This window comes from Talpa occidentalis, unplaced genomic scaffold (assembly GCF_014898055.3).
Source record: "Talpa occidentalis isolate TD23 unplaced genomic scaffold, MPIMG_talOcc4v2.1 talOcc4.14, whole genome shotgun sequence".
Taxonomy (NCBI): Eukaryota; Metazoa; Chordata; class Mammalia; order Eulipotyphla; family Talpidae; genus Talpa; species Talpa occidentalis.
This window is the reverse complement of record NW_023601433.1, coordinates 90,638,604-90,653,449: the sequence shown is the minus strand read 5'-3', so window position 1 is coordinate 90,653,449 and position 14,846 is coordinate 90,638,604. Positions and strand designations below refer to the sequence as shown.

At 54.6% G+C, this 14,846-nt stretch overlaps 1 protein-coding gene across 1 annotated transcript; it reads right to left on the bottom strand.

Moving 5' to 3' along the window:
• Positions 1-1,408: 1,408 nt before the first annotated feature.
• ZNF605 (zinc finger protein 605) lies at positions 1,409-14,734 on the bottom strand. The gene is made up of 4 exons (XM_037511358.2): positions 14,702-14,734; positions 11,732-11,866; positions 9,331-9,451; positions 1,409-5,849 (listed from the first exon to the last, which is right to left on the bottom strand). The coding sequence occupies exons 2-4, from the start codon at positions 11,744-11,746 to the stop codon at positions 4,060-4,062; spliced, it is 1,926 nt and encodes a 641-aa protein (XP_037367255.1). The 5' UTR covers positions 11,747-11,866; positions 14,702-14,734; the 3' UTR covers positions 1,409-4,059.
• Positions 14,735-14,846: the final 112 nt, after the last annotated feature.

The window sequence follows — 14,846 nt, the reverse complement described above, 5'->3', positions numbered from 1 at the left end:
CCCCTTTGGTCTTCGCGGGGGCGGAGGGCGCGGTCTGGACGGGGGGCGGGGGGCGGGACCCCCCCTTGGAGCCGTCCCGAGATGCTCAGGAGCTGCCGCCTCGGCAGACAGACGTGGAGCCAGCGGAGTCCGCAGCGCCGGCGCGGCCGCAGCGCCCGAAGGGCCGGGCGGCCTCCACGTGCAGCGCGGGGCTGCGGGGACCGCCTTCCAGACGTGCAGGCGGCCAGCGCTGGCCCGCGAGCGGGGGCCGGCGCTGCCGCCTGCTGTGTCCACACGCCCGCACGCGCGCTTCCAAACACGGGTGTCCCCAGCCAGCCATGGGCTGGGGACCGAGTGACCGACAACACCGTCTGCGGTGTCTCCTGGGGTCACACAGGCTGGAAAACCTGCCAGAAAAGCTCCTTCAAATTGCAAGGCACAGGGGCCTCCCCGGGGGCGCAGCGGTTGGGCGCTGGGTTGCGAAGCTGCCCGCGGCCTCTGCGGCGCCGGTTCGATCCCCGGCTGCTCCCCGGCCACCGGAGGAGGGTCCCGCATGGCGCGCAGACCTCTCCTGCCGCCCGCTGCTCCCCTCAGCAGTGTCCTTCGGTCCTTCTGCCTGCTCTGCTCCCCGCTCTGCTCTGGTGAATTCTCTCACCCTCCCGCGCTTCTGACTGTGCCCAGTGCATGTATAAACAAAACAAACAAACAAATAAATAAATAAATAAAACATGCCTCTATTAAAAAAAAAGTTTAAAAAAAAAAAATTGCAAGGCACAGCTGAGCTCAGGCCACGGCGCCCAATGCGGCTGCGTGCAGTGCTGGCCGGCCAGGGTCCTGGACGGAGGGCAGGGGCAGGGGCAGGGACCCCGCCCACGCATGGCTGTTCCAACGTGACTCGCCCCACTTTTGGGGATGTGCGTGAAGCTACTCTGGCCCAGCTTCCTCGCGGCGGGTCTGCGGTGGGAGCAGAGTCTGTGGTGTGTGCTGCCAGGGGGGGCCGACCAGAGAGTGGGGGCTCGCCTGTGGTGGCAGGTGAGTGGCGCAGCATGTGGGGCTGCAGGACCAGGACCCCTAATCTGCACAACACAGCTCCTGCTGAGGGTTCTGGCCTTGTTCCCTCTCTAAGGAACTGCTCGTCGTTTTTCTTGTCCACTTACTTAACAGGTAACAGTGCTTTCTAGTAAGTTGCCTGTTGCAGGGGTAGCCACTGACATCACTGTTCTGCTGTCTAAGGTTAGTTTAGGGTTGGGGGACCACTGGCATATGTGGTGGGGTCCTGCTCCAGAGAAGTCCAAAAAGTTGTCACCTGTTACAATTTCTGCTCAACGCACAGGAAAGCCTGGTGGCAGTCCACACGCCTTGAGGCCTGTGTCCGGTGACGACACTCACCATTTGTTAAACGCTCACCATTCAACACAGGGCACAGAAAACCAAGCACACACCAGAGATTTTAACTCAAGAAATTTAATAAAGAGAATATTTACATAGTGAAGGAAGGTGGCCAAGGACAAAGAAGCACCAGGAGCAGTTAGCACCATAAGTCTGACCAACAGGGCATGGGGCGTCACTCCCTGGAGCTGCTGGTAGAAGTGGGGCCGCCACATGGGGACTGAGGATGGCCAGGGCCATGGTCCAGCGAGGGCGAGCAGTAACCAGGCCAGCCTCTGCTCTGACGGTGGCCTCTTACCAGTGCCTTCCTTGGACCATGGGGCCCTGGGCGCCATCACAGAGGGCAGAGCAGAGAGGAGGGAGATGGCTCCAAGGGCCAGGCATTGAGTACGGACAGATGCCAGGACCAGTGAGCCCCCTTAGCACAGCACCTCAGTACAGACACCCCCCGAACCACCCAGAGTCCTGAGACCAGGATCCGACCCAGATGATGCTGTGCAGTCAGCCGCCTCTGAAGATTCACACTGAAGTGTCACTTGCCACACACACTTCTAAATAGAGTTCTACCCCAAATTCATTGTCATTACTTTGGCTTCAAGCAGTCAGTTACCTTTTTAAAAGACTCCAAAAGTGAGAAGAAAATCTTTTCATTTACCCACAAACATATTTCCAGACTCATCTCCTCACAGACATCCGTATTTCCACTTAGTGTCATTTTCTTGCTGCCTACAAACTCCTTTAATATTTTCTAAAGGCAGGTCTACAGGTGATAAATTCTCTTCGATTTTTTTTTTTTAAATCTGCATTTGCTTTCACTTTTCAAAGATGTTTTTAAGAGGCTGCAGAACCCCTGGACACAGTGATTATTTTTTCATTCAGTTCAGACGCGGACGTCTTCCGCTGTGGCCTCTGACCAGGCCCGGACTCACCTTAGGTGTGTCTTGCTGCTTTCCCCTTGTTCTCAATCACTGGTTTTCATTATGATGCATAGTGGCGTGATTTTCTTTGTACATTCTGTTTTGGGGTTTTTCAGCTTCTTGAACATGTGGAGTTAAACCTTTCATTATACCTGAAAAGTTTTTAGCATTATTTATTGAAACATTTTATTTGCCTCTTCTATACATGCCTCTTCTATACATGCATTTTACTTGCCTCTTCTATACATGCATAATAGAATCCCTATTCTCTTTGTTTTTTATTTTCAGTCTTTTTTCCCTCTGTACATGCAATTGGACAGCTTTTATTCTTACTCCAAGTTCATTGATTTTTTTCCCCCTTCGATGTCTAATCTGTTTTTTATTTTGTTATTTTCAAATTTTCAGATACTGTTTTCATTCTAAGAAATTCTGCTTGGGCTTTAAAGAAGTGTAGTTTCCACTTCACGTTTCAACGAATTCATTTTCCCCTCTATATTAGTGATACTATTTGAACCTCCCTGTTTACAAATTCCAATCCTCCTATTGACTCACTTCCCCCTGGTTACAGGCCTTATTTTCCTGCTTCTCTGCATGTTGGGTAAGTTATGGGGTCCAGACATTGTGTTTCCAGAGAAGTTTTCAATCTAGGGTCCATCACTCATGACCAAGACATCCCACTTTGGGAATTCCGTTAAAGTCCGCGTTAGAGGCTGTGTCTACTCTGGCTGGTGGGATATGAGCTCCTCTGGGCCGAGCTGAGCCCCAGGACTGCTCAGCTACTGCTTGCAGCGCCACTTCCTGGACACGGGCCACACTTCCTGGATATATCCAGGAAACCCACACTTCGGTCAATCACTTCTAAGCCAAGATAATTGGGGACTCCTTTTAGTTTCCTGTAGCCCTTTCTTGGAAGTACCCTCCTTTTCAGTACTTTCCCCAGCAAATTCTAGCTACCTTGGCCTCCCCAGGTGCCAACTCAGCAATTCTCTTCAACTCAGCAGGACCAGGTAGTACTGCCTGTGAGCTGCAGGCTGGGGGCCCCACCAGGAGGAGCAAGGCAACCGTGGGCTCTTCTCACCATGTTTGTCCATCTTCTTGCAGGTAACGTGGACCTGTCACACCCAAACACCATCACTTCCCATGTGTGCACAGTTTCTGTTTAAGGCAAGGGTGTTAATCTAGGCCGTGTTATAGCACCAGGGCAGAAAGCAGACCCTGTCACATTTAAAAACATCTATCATTTAAAAGTGACTTTTTAAAAAAATTTATATATCATCATTTCTTTATGGGACGATTTCAACAAGATCATGCTTGTCAAATTCTCCAAGTTTTCAGCACTCCTCCTCAGAATGAAATCTCTATAATACTCAGGACTTCCTTTTTGCATCTTTATTGTACTGTGAGGTATCCTTTCTTGATGAAATCCTCCACTCACTTGTTACCAGAGTTCTCTTCCTGTTGAGGTCTTCTGCACATGAATGAACTGTAAGTTAGCTGAAAGGTCCTGTACTATCCTAGTACTGACGAGACTCCCACGCTGAGGAGTCATCGATGTGCAGGAAATTGTATTTCCTGGAAAAAGGTTTGCTTATATTGTCTTCTTTCTAAAAAACACTCTTCTCCTTTAAAAATTCTGTCTAGTGGACTCGTCTTACCACAAACAATTTGCAACTGTCAGCCACTCCACTGACAGGTCTTCTCTGCTGCACATGCCCTCAGAATGCCAGAGGGGATGACTGAGGGCACAGGCTGCCTGTGCCTGCACATACGGCACCTACGTATGCGTTCTCTGATGGGTCAGGAGCTGTGCTTTCCGGCTGAAGGCTGTCCCACATTTGGGGCACCCATAGTACCTATCTCCAGTGTGGATTCTTTGATGCCTCATAAGATGTGACTTTCTCGTGAAACACTTCCCACATTCACCACATTTGTAGGGTCTCTCTCCTGTGTGAATTCTCTGGTGTATGATGAGCTGTGCCTTCTCAAAGAAAGCTTTTGCACAATCACTGCATCCATAGGTCTTCTCCCCTGTGTGATTTCTCTGATGCTTAATGAGCTGCACTTTCTGAACAAATGCTTTCCCACACTCACTGCACTCGTAGGGCTTCTCTCCCGTGTGAATTCTCTGATGCCGAAGGAGCTGCGGTTTCCAGGCAAAAGCTTTCCTACATTCATCACACTCAAAGGGTTTTTCCCCAGTATGGGTTCTCTGGTGATGAATGAGACTTGACTTCTCACTGAAGGTCTTCCCACACTCACTGCACTCGTAGGGTTTCTCGCCTGTGTGTGTTCTCTGATGTGATATCAGGCTTGACTTCTGGGTGAAGGCTTTCCCACACTCACTGCATTCATACGGTTTCTCTCCAGTGTGTGTTCTCTGATGTGTTAGGAGCTGTGACTTCCCAAAGAAGGTTTTTCCACATTCAACACAGCCATAAGGTTTCTCACCTAAGTGAAGTTTTTGATGTCTAATGAGCTCTGACTTCTTATAAAAGCCTTCTTCGCATTCAGAGCACCGATAGTTCCTCTCTCCAGTGTGAAGCATTTGATGTTTAATGAGTTGTGGTTTTCTGATGAAGGCTTCACCACATTCGCCGCACCCATAGGGTTTCTCTCCAGTGTGGATCCTCTGGTGCCTAATGAGCAGTGAGTTCCTGCTGAAGGCTTTCCCACACTCGCTGCATGCATAAGGCTTCTTCCCTGTGTGCGTCCTCTGATGAGTAATAAGCTGGGACTTCCAAAAGAAGGCTTTTCCACAATCTCCACACTTGCAGGGTTTCTCGCCTGTATGTGCTCTCTGGTGAGTAATGAGCTTTAATTTCTGGGAGAAAGCTTTCCCACAGTCACTGCACTGAAAGGGTTTCTCTCTTGTGTGGGTTATCTGATGTCTTTTGAGCTGTGACTTCCTGCTGAAGGCTTTCCCACACTCGCTGCATCCATAGGGCTTCTCTCCCGTGTGAGTTCTCTGATGCAGAATGAGCGGTGACTTCCTGCTGAAAGCTTTTTGACATTCTCCACACTGATACGGTTTTTCTCCTGAATGAGTCCTTTGATGAATAGTGAGCAGTGACTTCTGGGAGAAGGCTTTCCCACACTCACTGCATCCATACGGCTTCTCGCCTGTGTGAGTTCTGTGATGTACGATGAGCTGTGACTTCTTGTTAAAGACTTTGCCACATTCGGGGCATGAACAGACTCCTGTGTGTGTTACGTGGTTTGTGAGGAGCCAGGACACTATCCCACCGACTTGTCTACATTTATTGCACTCACAATATTTTGTTCCACAGTGAGTTCTGTTAGGTTTGATATAAAATAGCGATTTATTATTGAGCTCATCAAGTTTCTTTCTTCCACAGTTATTTTTTGGAATAATAAAATTAAAAGGATGTTTCAAATATTTTTTGCCTGTGACACACTGAGGGGGTCTCGTTCCTACATGAACAAAGTTAATGCTTGAGTGAAATATTTTCCCAAAAATATCATATTCATGTTCTTTCTCCACACTTTTAAGCTTGTGTTGATTATCCTGGTGCCACATTTTGAGATCATTATCTAGGTAGACTTCTAAAAAGAAAAAAAATGATTCACATTGTGTAAATCACCTAATGATTATGCCTATTCAATAAAATTTCTGAAATGAAGCCCAGGATCCCATTATATTAAAAAAAAAATAAAAGAAAAGAATAAAAAACCCCTCAAATATAATGTGTATTTATTAAGTACAGAATATTTTAGCAAAAATGAAAACAGATTTTTAAATTACAAATATTTATAAACATGAACTTAAAAATAAGATGAAATGTACTCAAAGAACAGTGATCACGAGATAAAGGAGACTGAAGTGATTTCTCACTGATAACCGGATGACTGATTTAGCTACTCAGCAATCATCTATGGATTATCTACTACATATCCAGAACTTGTCAATGGCAGAAGATCATGTGCGCACCTGCTCTCAGTGGGTTTATGGTGCAGTGGAGACAGACAGTAACAAGTGCAGGAGAGCAAGATCAAAAACCACTGCATTCTATAGAGGAAGAAACACTGGATAGATGCAGAGAGCAGGCAGAGTATCAGCTTCACATCGGACAGATGAAAAACTTAAGTTTTTTCTACTATCGTTAACCTTTGTAAAACATTTTCATTCAAGAAGGTCACCTAAGAGCTACTTTGTAGAATTCTCAGCTGTAACATTTTTGTTTAGGTCTGTGGACATTACAATGGACTTTATAACCTATACACTGAATCTATACACAATGCTATCTATGGAAATTATCCCAAACTGCCATGTGGGTCAGCTCCCTGGCTGGGGATCGAACTCAGGCTGTTAACAGTGATAGCTCTGATACTTAACCCCTAGGCCACCAGGAAGGCCCCCTACTAATTGAATGTTTAAAGTGATTTTTTTCCCCAAAATTTATTTATTCATGCATACAAGAACTGGGGTACAGGCCAGGCGCGTGGGAGGGTGAGAGGATTCACCAGAGACAGAGCGGAGAGCAGAACAGGCAGACTGACTGAAATACACTTCTGAGGAGAGCAGCGGGCGAGACAGGAAAGGTCTGCTGCGCCATGTGGGATTCTCGCCGGCCGGCTGGGATCGAACCCGCGTTGCAGAGACTGCAGACAGCTTCATAGCACTGTGCTCAATCACCCGCACTGCCAGGGGAGGCCCTAAAGTGATCTTTTAAAAATTTATTTATTTTAAAAAGATTTATTTTCTTTATTTATGCACACAAGAGCTGGGGTATAGGCCAGAGGTGCAGGGGTGAGAGGACTCCCTAGAGACAGAGTGGGGAGCAAAACAGGCAGATCCACTGAAATCCACTGCTGAGGGGAGTAGAGGGGAGACAGGAAAGGTCTGCTGCATCCTGTGGGTCAGCTCCCTGGCCGGGGATGGAACTCAGGCCGCAGTGGCTGGCGATAGCTTGATAGTGCTGAGCCTTAACCCCTTGTGCCACCAGGGAGGCCCTCAAGGATTTATTTTATGATGATATCCTTTACTAGCAATCGTGAGTAACATTCCTAGGAAGTATTCCTTTATGAGATGAAAGAATTGGCATGATCTTAATATAAGGCAAGTACTTCTTTTCTGTGGAAAATTTTTTTTTTAGGGAAAAAAGTTTTATTAGGGAAAAAAAACTCAAACAGGGGCCCTGGTGGTGCAAGGAGTTAAGCATCACACTATGAAGCAATCCACAGCCTCTGTAGCATGAGTTCGATCCCTGGCCAGCCAGAGAGAAACCCACAGGGTGCAGCAGACCTCTCCTGTCTCCCTGCTGCTCCCCTCAGCAGCATGTTTCAGTCAGTCTGCCTGTTCTGCTCCCCACTCTGTCTCTGGTGAGTCCTCTCACCCACCTATCTCTGGCCTGTACCCCAGCTCTTATATACATAACTAAATAAATCTTTTTTTTTTTTTTTAAAAAAAAGGAAGAAAAACTCAAGCATATAAGAATTTCAGAGGAAGAACCAAGTAAGATCTTGATAAGGTGAGTGAGGGGTCTCTCTGGTGGCGCAAGGATTAAGTCTCAGTGTTATCACTCTATCGGCGGCCACTGTAGCATGAGTCCGATCCCTGGCCAGGGAGCTGACCCACAGGGCGCAGCAGATCTCTCCTGTCTCCCCACAGTCTGCCTATTCTGCTCCCCACTCTGTCTCTGGGGAGTCCTCTCACCGCCCCGCCATACCTCTGGCCTGCACCTCAGCTAAGGCAGGGAGGGAGGGAGGGAAGAAGGGAGGAAGGAAGGAAGGAAGGAAGGAAGGAAGGAAGGAAGGATTAGCCTTATCTGCCCCCACAACAATCAGTTCATGAAATACTTATTACACACTGTAGATTCCAGAGAGAACACACAAAAGCCGGAGTTACCTGCCATCTTTCCATGGCCTAACTGGCTAGGGAGTTCCAGATGATGACTGGCTAGACCGAGGTCCCTGGAGAGTCCAGAACACTCTGGCGTTAGGAATAATCGCTGGGGAGTCAGCTGCGAAAGGGATGGTTCTCACCAGGAGAGGACAGGCCTGGGGATGGGACTTATCCAAGTGCACTGACCATAATTTTGGCCACAGAATAAACTGGCAGGTACAAGGCCAGTAAGAGGCAGAGAAGAGGCCACTGTGAGGCTCTTCAACACAAATGGAGCTAAGATGACACAAGGCAAGAGATGGGGACTTGGCAGCCAGCAGGGGCACAGGGGAAGGCTTAGAGGCTGCAGGTGTGTACACCAGGAGGAACTCTGGGGGCAATGTCTTCAGGTGCATGGGCAGGGTCTGCCCCCACCGCATTTCAGGTGTTTGCTTCTAATTCTATACCCCGGACTCACCTTCTAGTTGACAGCTTTAGAACAGAAACCAGATAAGTTATAGCAAGAGAGGTAATAAAGGAAGCTCAGAGGTAATGAATATCACCTCAGATGAGAAAAAAATTTATGAATTCTTAAAGGAGGAAAGAGGCTGCTGCAGGTTGAGCTGGGGAGGAAGAAAAAGGAAGAGCCGCCTGACCTGGGAAGAAGGCCCGGAGGGAGGCCGTCTATCCCTGTGACCGCTGAGGGGCATTTCAGCATGAGCTTGCGGGGCGCAGTGGGGGTGTGTGGAGGGGGCAGGGCCAGAGCACAGTAAGAACCACAGACTGTCACAGTCTGGATGAACTTCAGATGCAGCTGACAGAGCACTTGGGGTGCCTGCCCATCAAACACCTGGGACCTCAACCTTCACCGAGAGCCTTCACTGAGAGCCACGCCCATCTCACCTGAAGCCTGGCCCGGAAGGGGGGCCTCGCCTCCCGCCCACGGCTCTCCCCTACACTCCCTGGAAACCGCGTCAGGCTTGCAAGCGCAACGGCCTGTTAATTGGAAACACAGAGGACGGCGGCTCAGCCGCTAGCTCCTCCACACGGAGAACATCTCCATAATGGCCATGGCATGAAGTGAGCAAATAAAGATCTTTCAATAAGAGAAATAATTTCTGACAAGTGCAACTCATGCAAACTCAGTACGCTTCCCGGAGGCGCCAGTCTCGGCACCAGCTACGGGACAGAGGAACACCTTACCCAAGGAGGCCAGGTTGCTGTAGTTCTCCAACATCACGTCCCTGTACAAGATCTTCTGAGTAGGATCAAGTAGCTGCCACTCCTCCAAGGTGAAATCCACAGCCACATCCTCAAATGATATCTACAAAAGCATAATCCCTGTTCAGTCTGGCAGTTCATAATCCCTGTTCAGTCACGCGTGCTGCCCAAGGACCGGTAGAGTCGACAGTGGCTGGACAAACAGGAACAGGGGAGACAAAAGCGGCTGTGGGCAGAGGCAGGGAGCTCGGGAAGGCGCAGCACCCACACAGAGCAGAGGCGGAGGCAGAACGGCAGGCGCCGCCTCTGCCACGCCGAGTGCCCCAGCAAACAGAACGAGAGACTCGCTGCGGGGAGCGCACAGGGAAACCCAGGACAAGCGGGGGGAGAAAAACAGGGATCACTGGTCAGAAGATCAGCAAGGGCATGGGTGCCCTGGACAGCGTCCCGGTCGGCCTGACCAGCTGGCATGTACAGAGCCAACAAAGCCGCGGGCAGGCGGACGGCGTTCTGTAAGGGGCCACGGAAAGTTCAAGTTAAAATCCCTCCCGTATCACAAAGCAAAACACAACAACTTGAAAAGAACAGAATCAAAGCACAGTCTTGGATAATAACATTAACTAAAAATACCTGGAAAATCCCCAAACGCTCGGAAATCAAACAAGCTACAGGTCACACGGGAAATCACAAAAATAGTCTAAACTGAATGAAAAGATACTTCATAAAACCAGTTAAAGCAGAACTACACAAGAAATGTAGAGGACAGATAGCTAAAAAAAAGGCCTGAAAGCAGTAACCCCACCTTTCACCTGCAGAAACTAAAGAGCAAGTTGACACTTACACATGCGGGAAGAAAGACTCACTGTCAGCGGAGCCACCGAGGAGACGAGCGAGCGGAAGAACAGAACTCGTGAGCCAGGAAGCTCCTTCCTCACCTCTAGCCCAGCTGGGAGAGACTGGCAAGGAGCAGAGCACCGAGGGCAGGTGGGAGCAGGGGACCCCAGTTCTGACCCACGCGGTCAGAGAAAGGGACACAGCAGCTCTCGCCCGCGAGGCCGGCCATTCAGGCAAAGCTGCCCAGATTCCTAGAAAAGGCTGAGCGGCTGGTGCTTCCTCGGGAGGAGCCGGTGACCCGACAGCCCCGTGTCTGCTAGATACACTCAGTTTGTGGTTAAAAATCTTCTAATAAAACTCCAGGTCCAGACGGTCTCACCAGTGAAACATTTATGAAAAAAGCACAAATTTAACAGAATCCCTTCCTGATATAACAAGAGCATTGCCCTGAAGCAAACACCAGTGACAGCGCGAGAAGAAAACCGCAGGCCAGGCGGGGCCTGTCACGTAACACACCCGCAACGACAGTCCCTGACAAAGCAGGAAGTGACCAGATCAGCAAAATAAGGGCCTCGCGCCACCATGAGGCTGCGCACCCCAGGGAGCCAGAGGCCCAGTGCTCACGGGATCAACGTAACTCACCGTGTTAACACCCGAGAGAACAAATACTGACCATCTCAACAGAGGAAACTTTTGAAGACATTGAACATCCATGCACGAGTGAAATAACCAACTGCTCACCACAGAGCGCCAGAGCAATCCCTGACTGCAGGAGGCGGCTCTGGACTCCGAGCTGGCCTCGCACAGCAGGAGGCGGCCGGGGGCCTTTCCCCAGCAACGGGGTCAAGGCACCAGCGCCCTCTGCCCACCCCTGCTCCAAGCGCACTGCCAGTCCTCGCTCGCTCCTGCCGTGCAGCAGAAACAGAAGTGGATGGTGAAATGAGACGGCGCCCAGGTAACAAATGGGTGGCTGAGGCGCCAAAGGACCTACCAGAAAACAGCAGGCTAGGGAGCCCACCAGCGGGACAGACGTGGGTGCGCACGGAGGCCAGTCAGCGCCCGACAACAGCTGGGGCCCAACAGGCATCAAGGCGCCTTCGCCACAGCGCCAGCAGGAGCAGCTGAAGGTGACAGAGGCGGTCACACCAGGGGCCTTCACGGAGTGCCAACGCCGATGATGGACATCGAAGATGGGACAGACGGGGAGAGCCAGCGCTCCCCCTGCTGCAGCCCTCCTGCCGCCACCCCAGAGCTCCCCGTCCTCACGAGTGGTCACAGGAATGCGCTCCCCGGGCGACCGGCCAGCCGGCTGCCGCCTCTCTCCTGGCTCCCACCACCGCGGGGGCCAGCCTGCAGCTCATGTCCAGCCAAGGGCCTCATTGCTCACGTGTCCACGTCCACCTTGAAAACCATAGCGACTCCAGAATCCACTGTGTCCCTCACGCCTCCCCGGGGCCTTCTCTGACTGTGAGTGATGTGCTCGCACCTCACCACTGGCTGCCATGCCTGGTGAGCCGTGACAGCTGCAAACGGGGGACAAAGGACTCACCTGTGTCCCCAGCATCTTCCCCACTCCTGGGGTGCGGTCTGGAGAGGCAGGCCACGCCCAGTCCCAAGGCCTCTTCCCTCCTATCTTGCTGGAGTCGTCTGGTTCCTGGGAGCCATGGCTGGGGTCAGGGGGGACCTGTGGGAAAGGGGAGGAGCCTCCGGGAGGACTCAGCGAGCAGGTCCCAGACGCCTGGCCCTGAAGTTGTGGCCCTCAAGCCCTGAGCAAGCCTGTGGGCTCAGCCCTGCACCCTCCCAAGGCACCCACCCTTCCCAGGACTGCATCCCCAGGAGGAGGCCGCTGGTGGGGGGGGCGCCACCCGGCCTCTGTGTGCCCCACGGGTGCCGCCTGGCGTGCGCCAGTCCAGCTTAGTTTTTATTCAGCAGTAGGACTTTTCCTTTCTCCTCCAGTTTGTGCAAAGGGTTTCTGGGTTGGCAGACTTTGGCTTTAATTATTTTCCAGTGAGCTCTGTGTCGAGACAACAGGGCACCACCACCGTTTCTGCCGCGCTCTCCAAGGCCCAGGCTTTAGGCAGCACCATCACCCTAGTGCTCTCTCTTGGTGCCAACACCCCAGATACACGCGGTGTCTCCGCTGCCCTGGCCGGGCCAAGGACGGACCAGTGAGCCCCACGGCGCGGGGTCCCCAGGGCGGCCTTTCCCCCCGGGATGACACAACACTCATGAATGTGACCGGTCGGAACAGAAAGCACGTCTGGGCCATGGTGCTGCCCCAGTGTCTGCCGCCCGCGGTCCTCCCTGTGGTGGGGCAGCCTGAGCAGGCAGCTCAACACATGGCACCCACAGGCTGGGCTGACAGGCGCGAGGAGGCTGGATGCCAGGGCCTGTGCTGCTCGGGAGGAGGCTGACCTCACTGCACAGCAGGCTTGGCCCACATGCCCGAGAGGCGGGTTCACCCAGGGCAGCCAACAGGTGGGACGGGATGTTGCCCCTCGAAGCCGTTGCTGCCCACATCAAGCTGGGCTGGAAGCAGAGCAGACTCTCTCCGACCCGTGTGAGGTGGCCAGGGGCTGGCTCCTGGCATCGCCTAGGGCATAAGGCCAGAGGCAGGACCAGGTCTATGAGGCCACGGGGTGTTAGGAGGCTGCCAAGAGCCAGTCAGTCTTGCAGGACGGGCTGCAATGTGAGCTGTGACCCCAAACAGCGGTGGTGGGCAGAGCAAGGGCCTCCTCCAGGGCAGGAAGAACCCTTGGGCAGGGTGTCTACGTTAGCAGCGGGCGCCTGCCTGTGCGTGCGCCCAGTGTGAAGAAGGAGGTCTGGAGCGTGGCTCTCCAGGGACCACTGGCCGAGGCCACAGGGACAGCACCTTGTCCCCAGGCCCCAGCATTGCGCCCAGCCGGGTGAACTGTGAGAGTGGCCCTGAGGGAAAGATGACACCCAGAGTCACTGCTACCCAGGTCTGGGGCCCCCGAGGTCCAGGTCCACCGGCCCCGGGAGTTCCCGCCAGGGTGGGCCCTCAGGCTGAGGCGCAGACCCTCTAGCAGCCTCAGGGACTAGTGGAGGTGCCCCGTGCAGGAGCCTCCCACGCCCCGCCAGCGCTCAGCCCTGCTCCGTGCACACGCCCTCAAACTCACAACCTTGAGGGCACGGGCTCACTTGGTCTCACCGGCTGGCCAGGGAGCAGCGCCACCCGGTCAGCCCTGTCTGGGCACATGGGCCAGCAGGTGGGACGGCGTCTCCCCGGAGCAGATGAACGAGAGTGCGCCAACTCCTTGGACTGTGTGAGAATGGCGGGGATGGCCTCCACGCAGGAGAGACCTCTGGGGGTGCTAGCTGGGCTCTGGACAGGAGACCAGCCCCAGGGGTGCAGGCTGGAGAGCAGATGGTGCAGGGAGGCTGACCATGGGGGATCAGGGGACAGGTGCCTCGCTCACCCCCAAGAACAGAAAGGGGGGATGGGTCTCTGTGCTAATGCGGGACCTGCAGCCTCCCCCCCATGGGCTCCCACAGGCTGACCAGCGCTGACGGAGATGACCTCCCCGTGGACCGCACAGGCCCTGATGAACCCAACCGCTCCACCCATGCACCACCCTCACCCCCCCCCAGGACCCCAGCCACCCACACCACACCCAAGAGCGCCCAGTGCCCAGGGCAGCAGCCCCACCACACTCCCACGGCTCCCCCAAGTGCCCCTCAATAAGCTCCACGGGCTGCCCGCTGGCCAGAAACTGACAGCCCCAGAATCCCGAAGGGCCCCCCAGAACTCCACTCACCCCCTCCTACAGGGCCATGAGGTCAACCAAGTCGGCGCCCCTCACTGCTCTCACTGAGCCTCACCTTGCCCTCTCACCACTGCCGGCCACCTAATCTCCCGGGCCCCCACCCCGCACCCCCACGACTCCCTGGCTCGCTCAGCACCGCAGCCGAGCCGCAGGTCCTCCCCAGCCGCACCTGCGAGGGCCGCCGGCTGGGCGCCGGCCCCCGCCCTCAGCGCCCGCTCACCAGCCCGCGGGCCCCGCCGCCGCCCGGCCCGAGGCAGGCCGAGGCCCCCAGCTCCAGGGCAGGCCGACGGCTCAGCGGGGACCCCCCGCGCCCCGGGAACCTGCCCAGGGAAGAACCGACGCGGACTCGGCGAGGAAAGCCTTTATTACCAAGGGCGGCTGCGACCGGGAGAACGCTGCCCCCCAGCCGGCAGTCTTCGCAAGCCGAAAGCGGGGTGAGCAGGGTCCGGCCGTCGGGGGGAGGCCCCGCAGGGCCCGGGACAGGGCGGCCGGCGGCGCCTCCTCCCCTCCGCGGGCGGGACCGGCCGCTCGGGGAGCGGCGGCGAGCGAGGGCGACCCCGCCGCCCGCCTCCCCGGGTCTGAGCCGGGCGACCCCCGCCGCCGCGCCGGCCCGCCCGACCCCACGGGGGCGGCCCGGGACCCCAGAACCCGCACGGATCCGCCACCCCGGCCGCCCGCCCCGCCGCCCCGGCCGCCCGGACCCCGCCGCCCCGCCCCCGCCGCCTCCGCACCTCCTCCACCGGCCGGGACGGCGCAAGCGCGGCCCGCTCGCCCGCCCTCCGCGCACCCCGCGCTGTCGGTGGCGCCCCGGGACGCCGGGCCGGCGGAGAGAGGCCGCCCCCCCGCCCCTCCGGGCCCGCCACGCCGCCGCCGCGC

What these genes read in the sequence shown, in the direction of transcription:
- ZNF605 (XM_037511358.2), bottom strand. An exon ending in CAGCAACCTGGCCTCCTTGG is followed by an intron (nt 5,850 to 9,330) that starts GTAAGGTGTTCC and finishes TTTTCTTTTTAG; the next exon opens with AAGTCTACCTAGATAATGAT.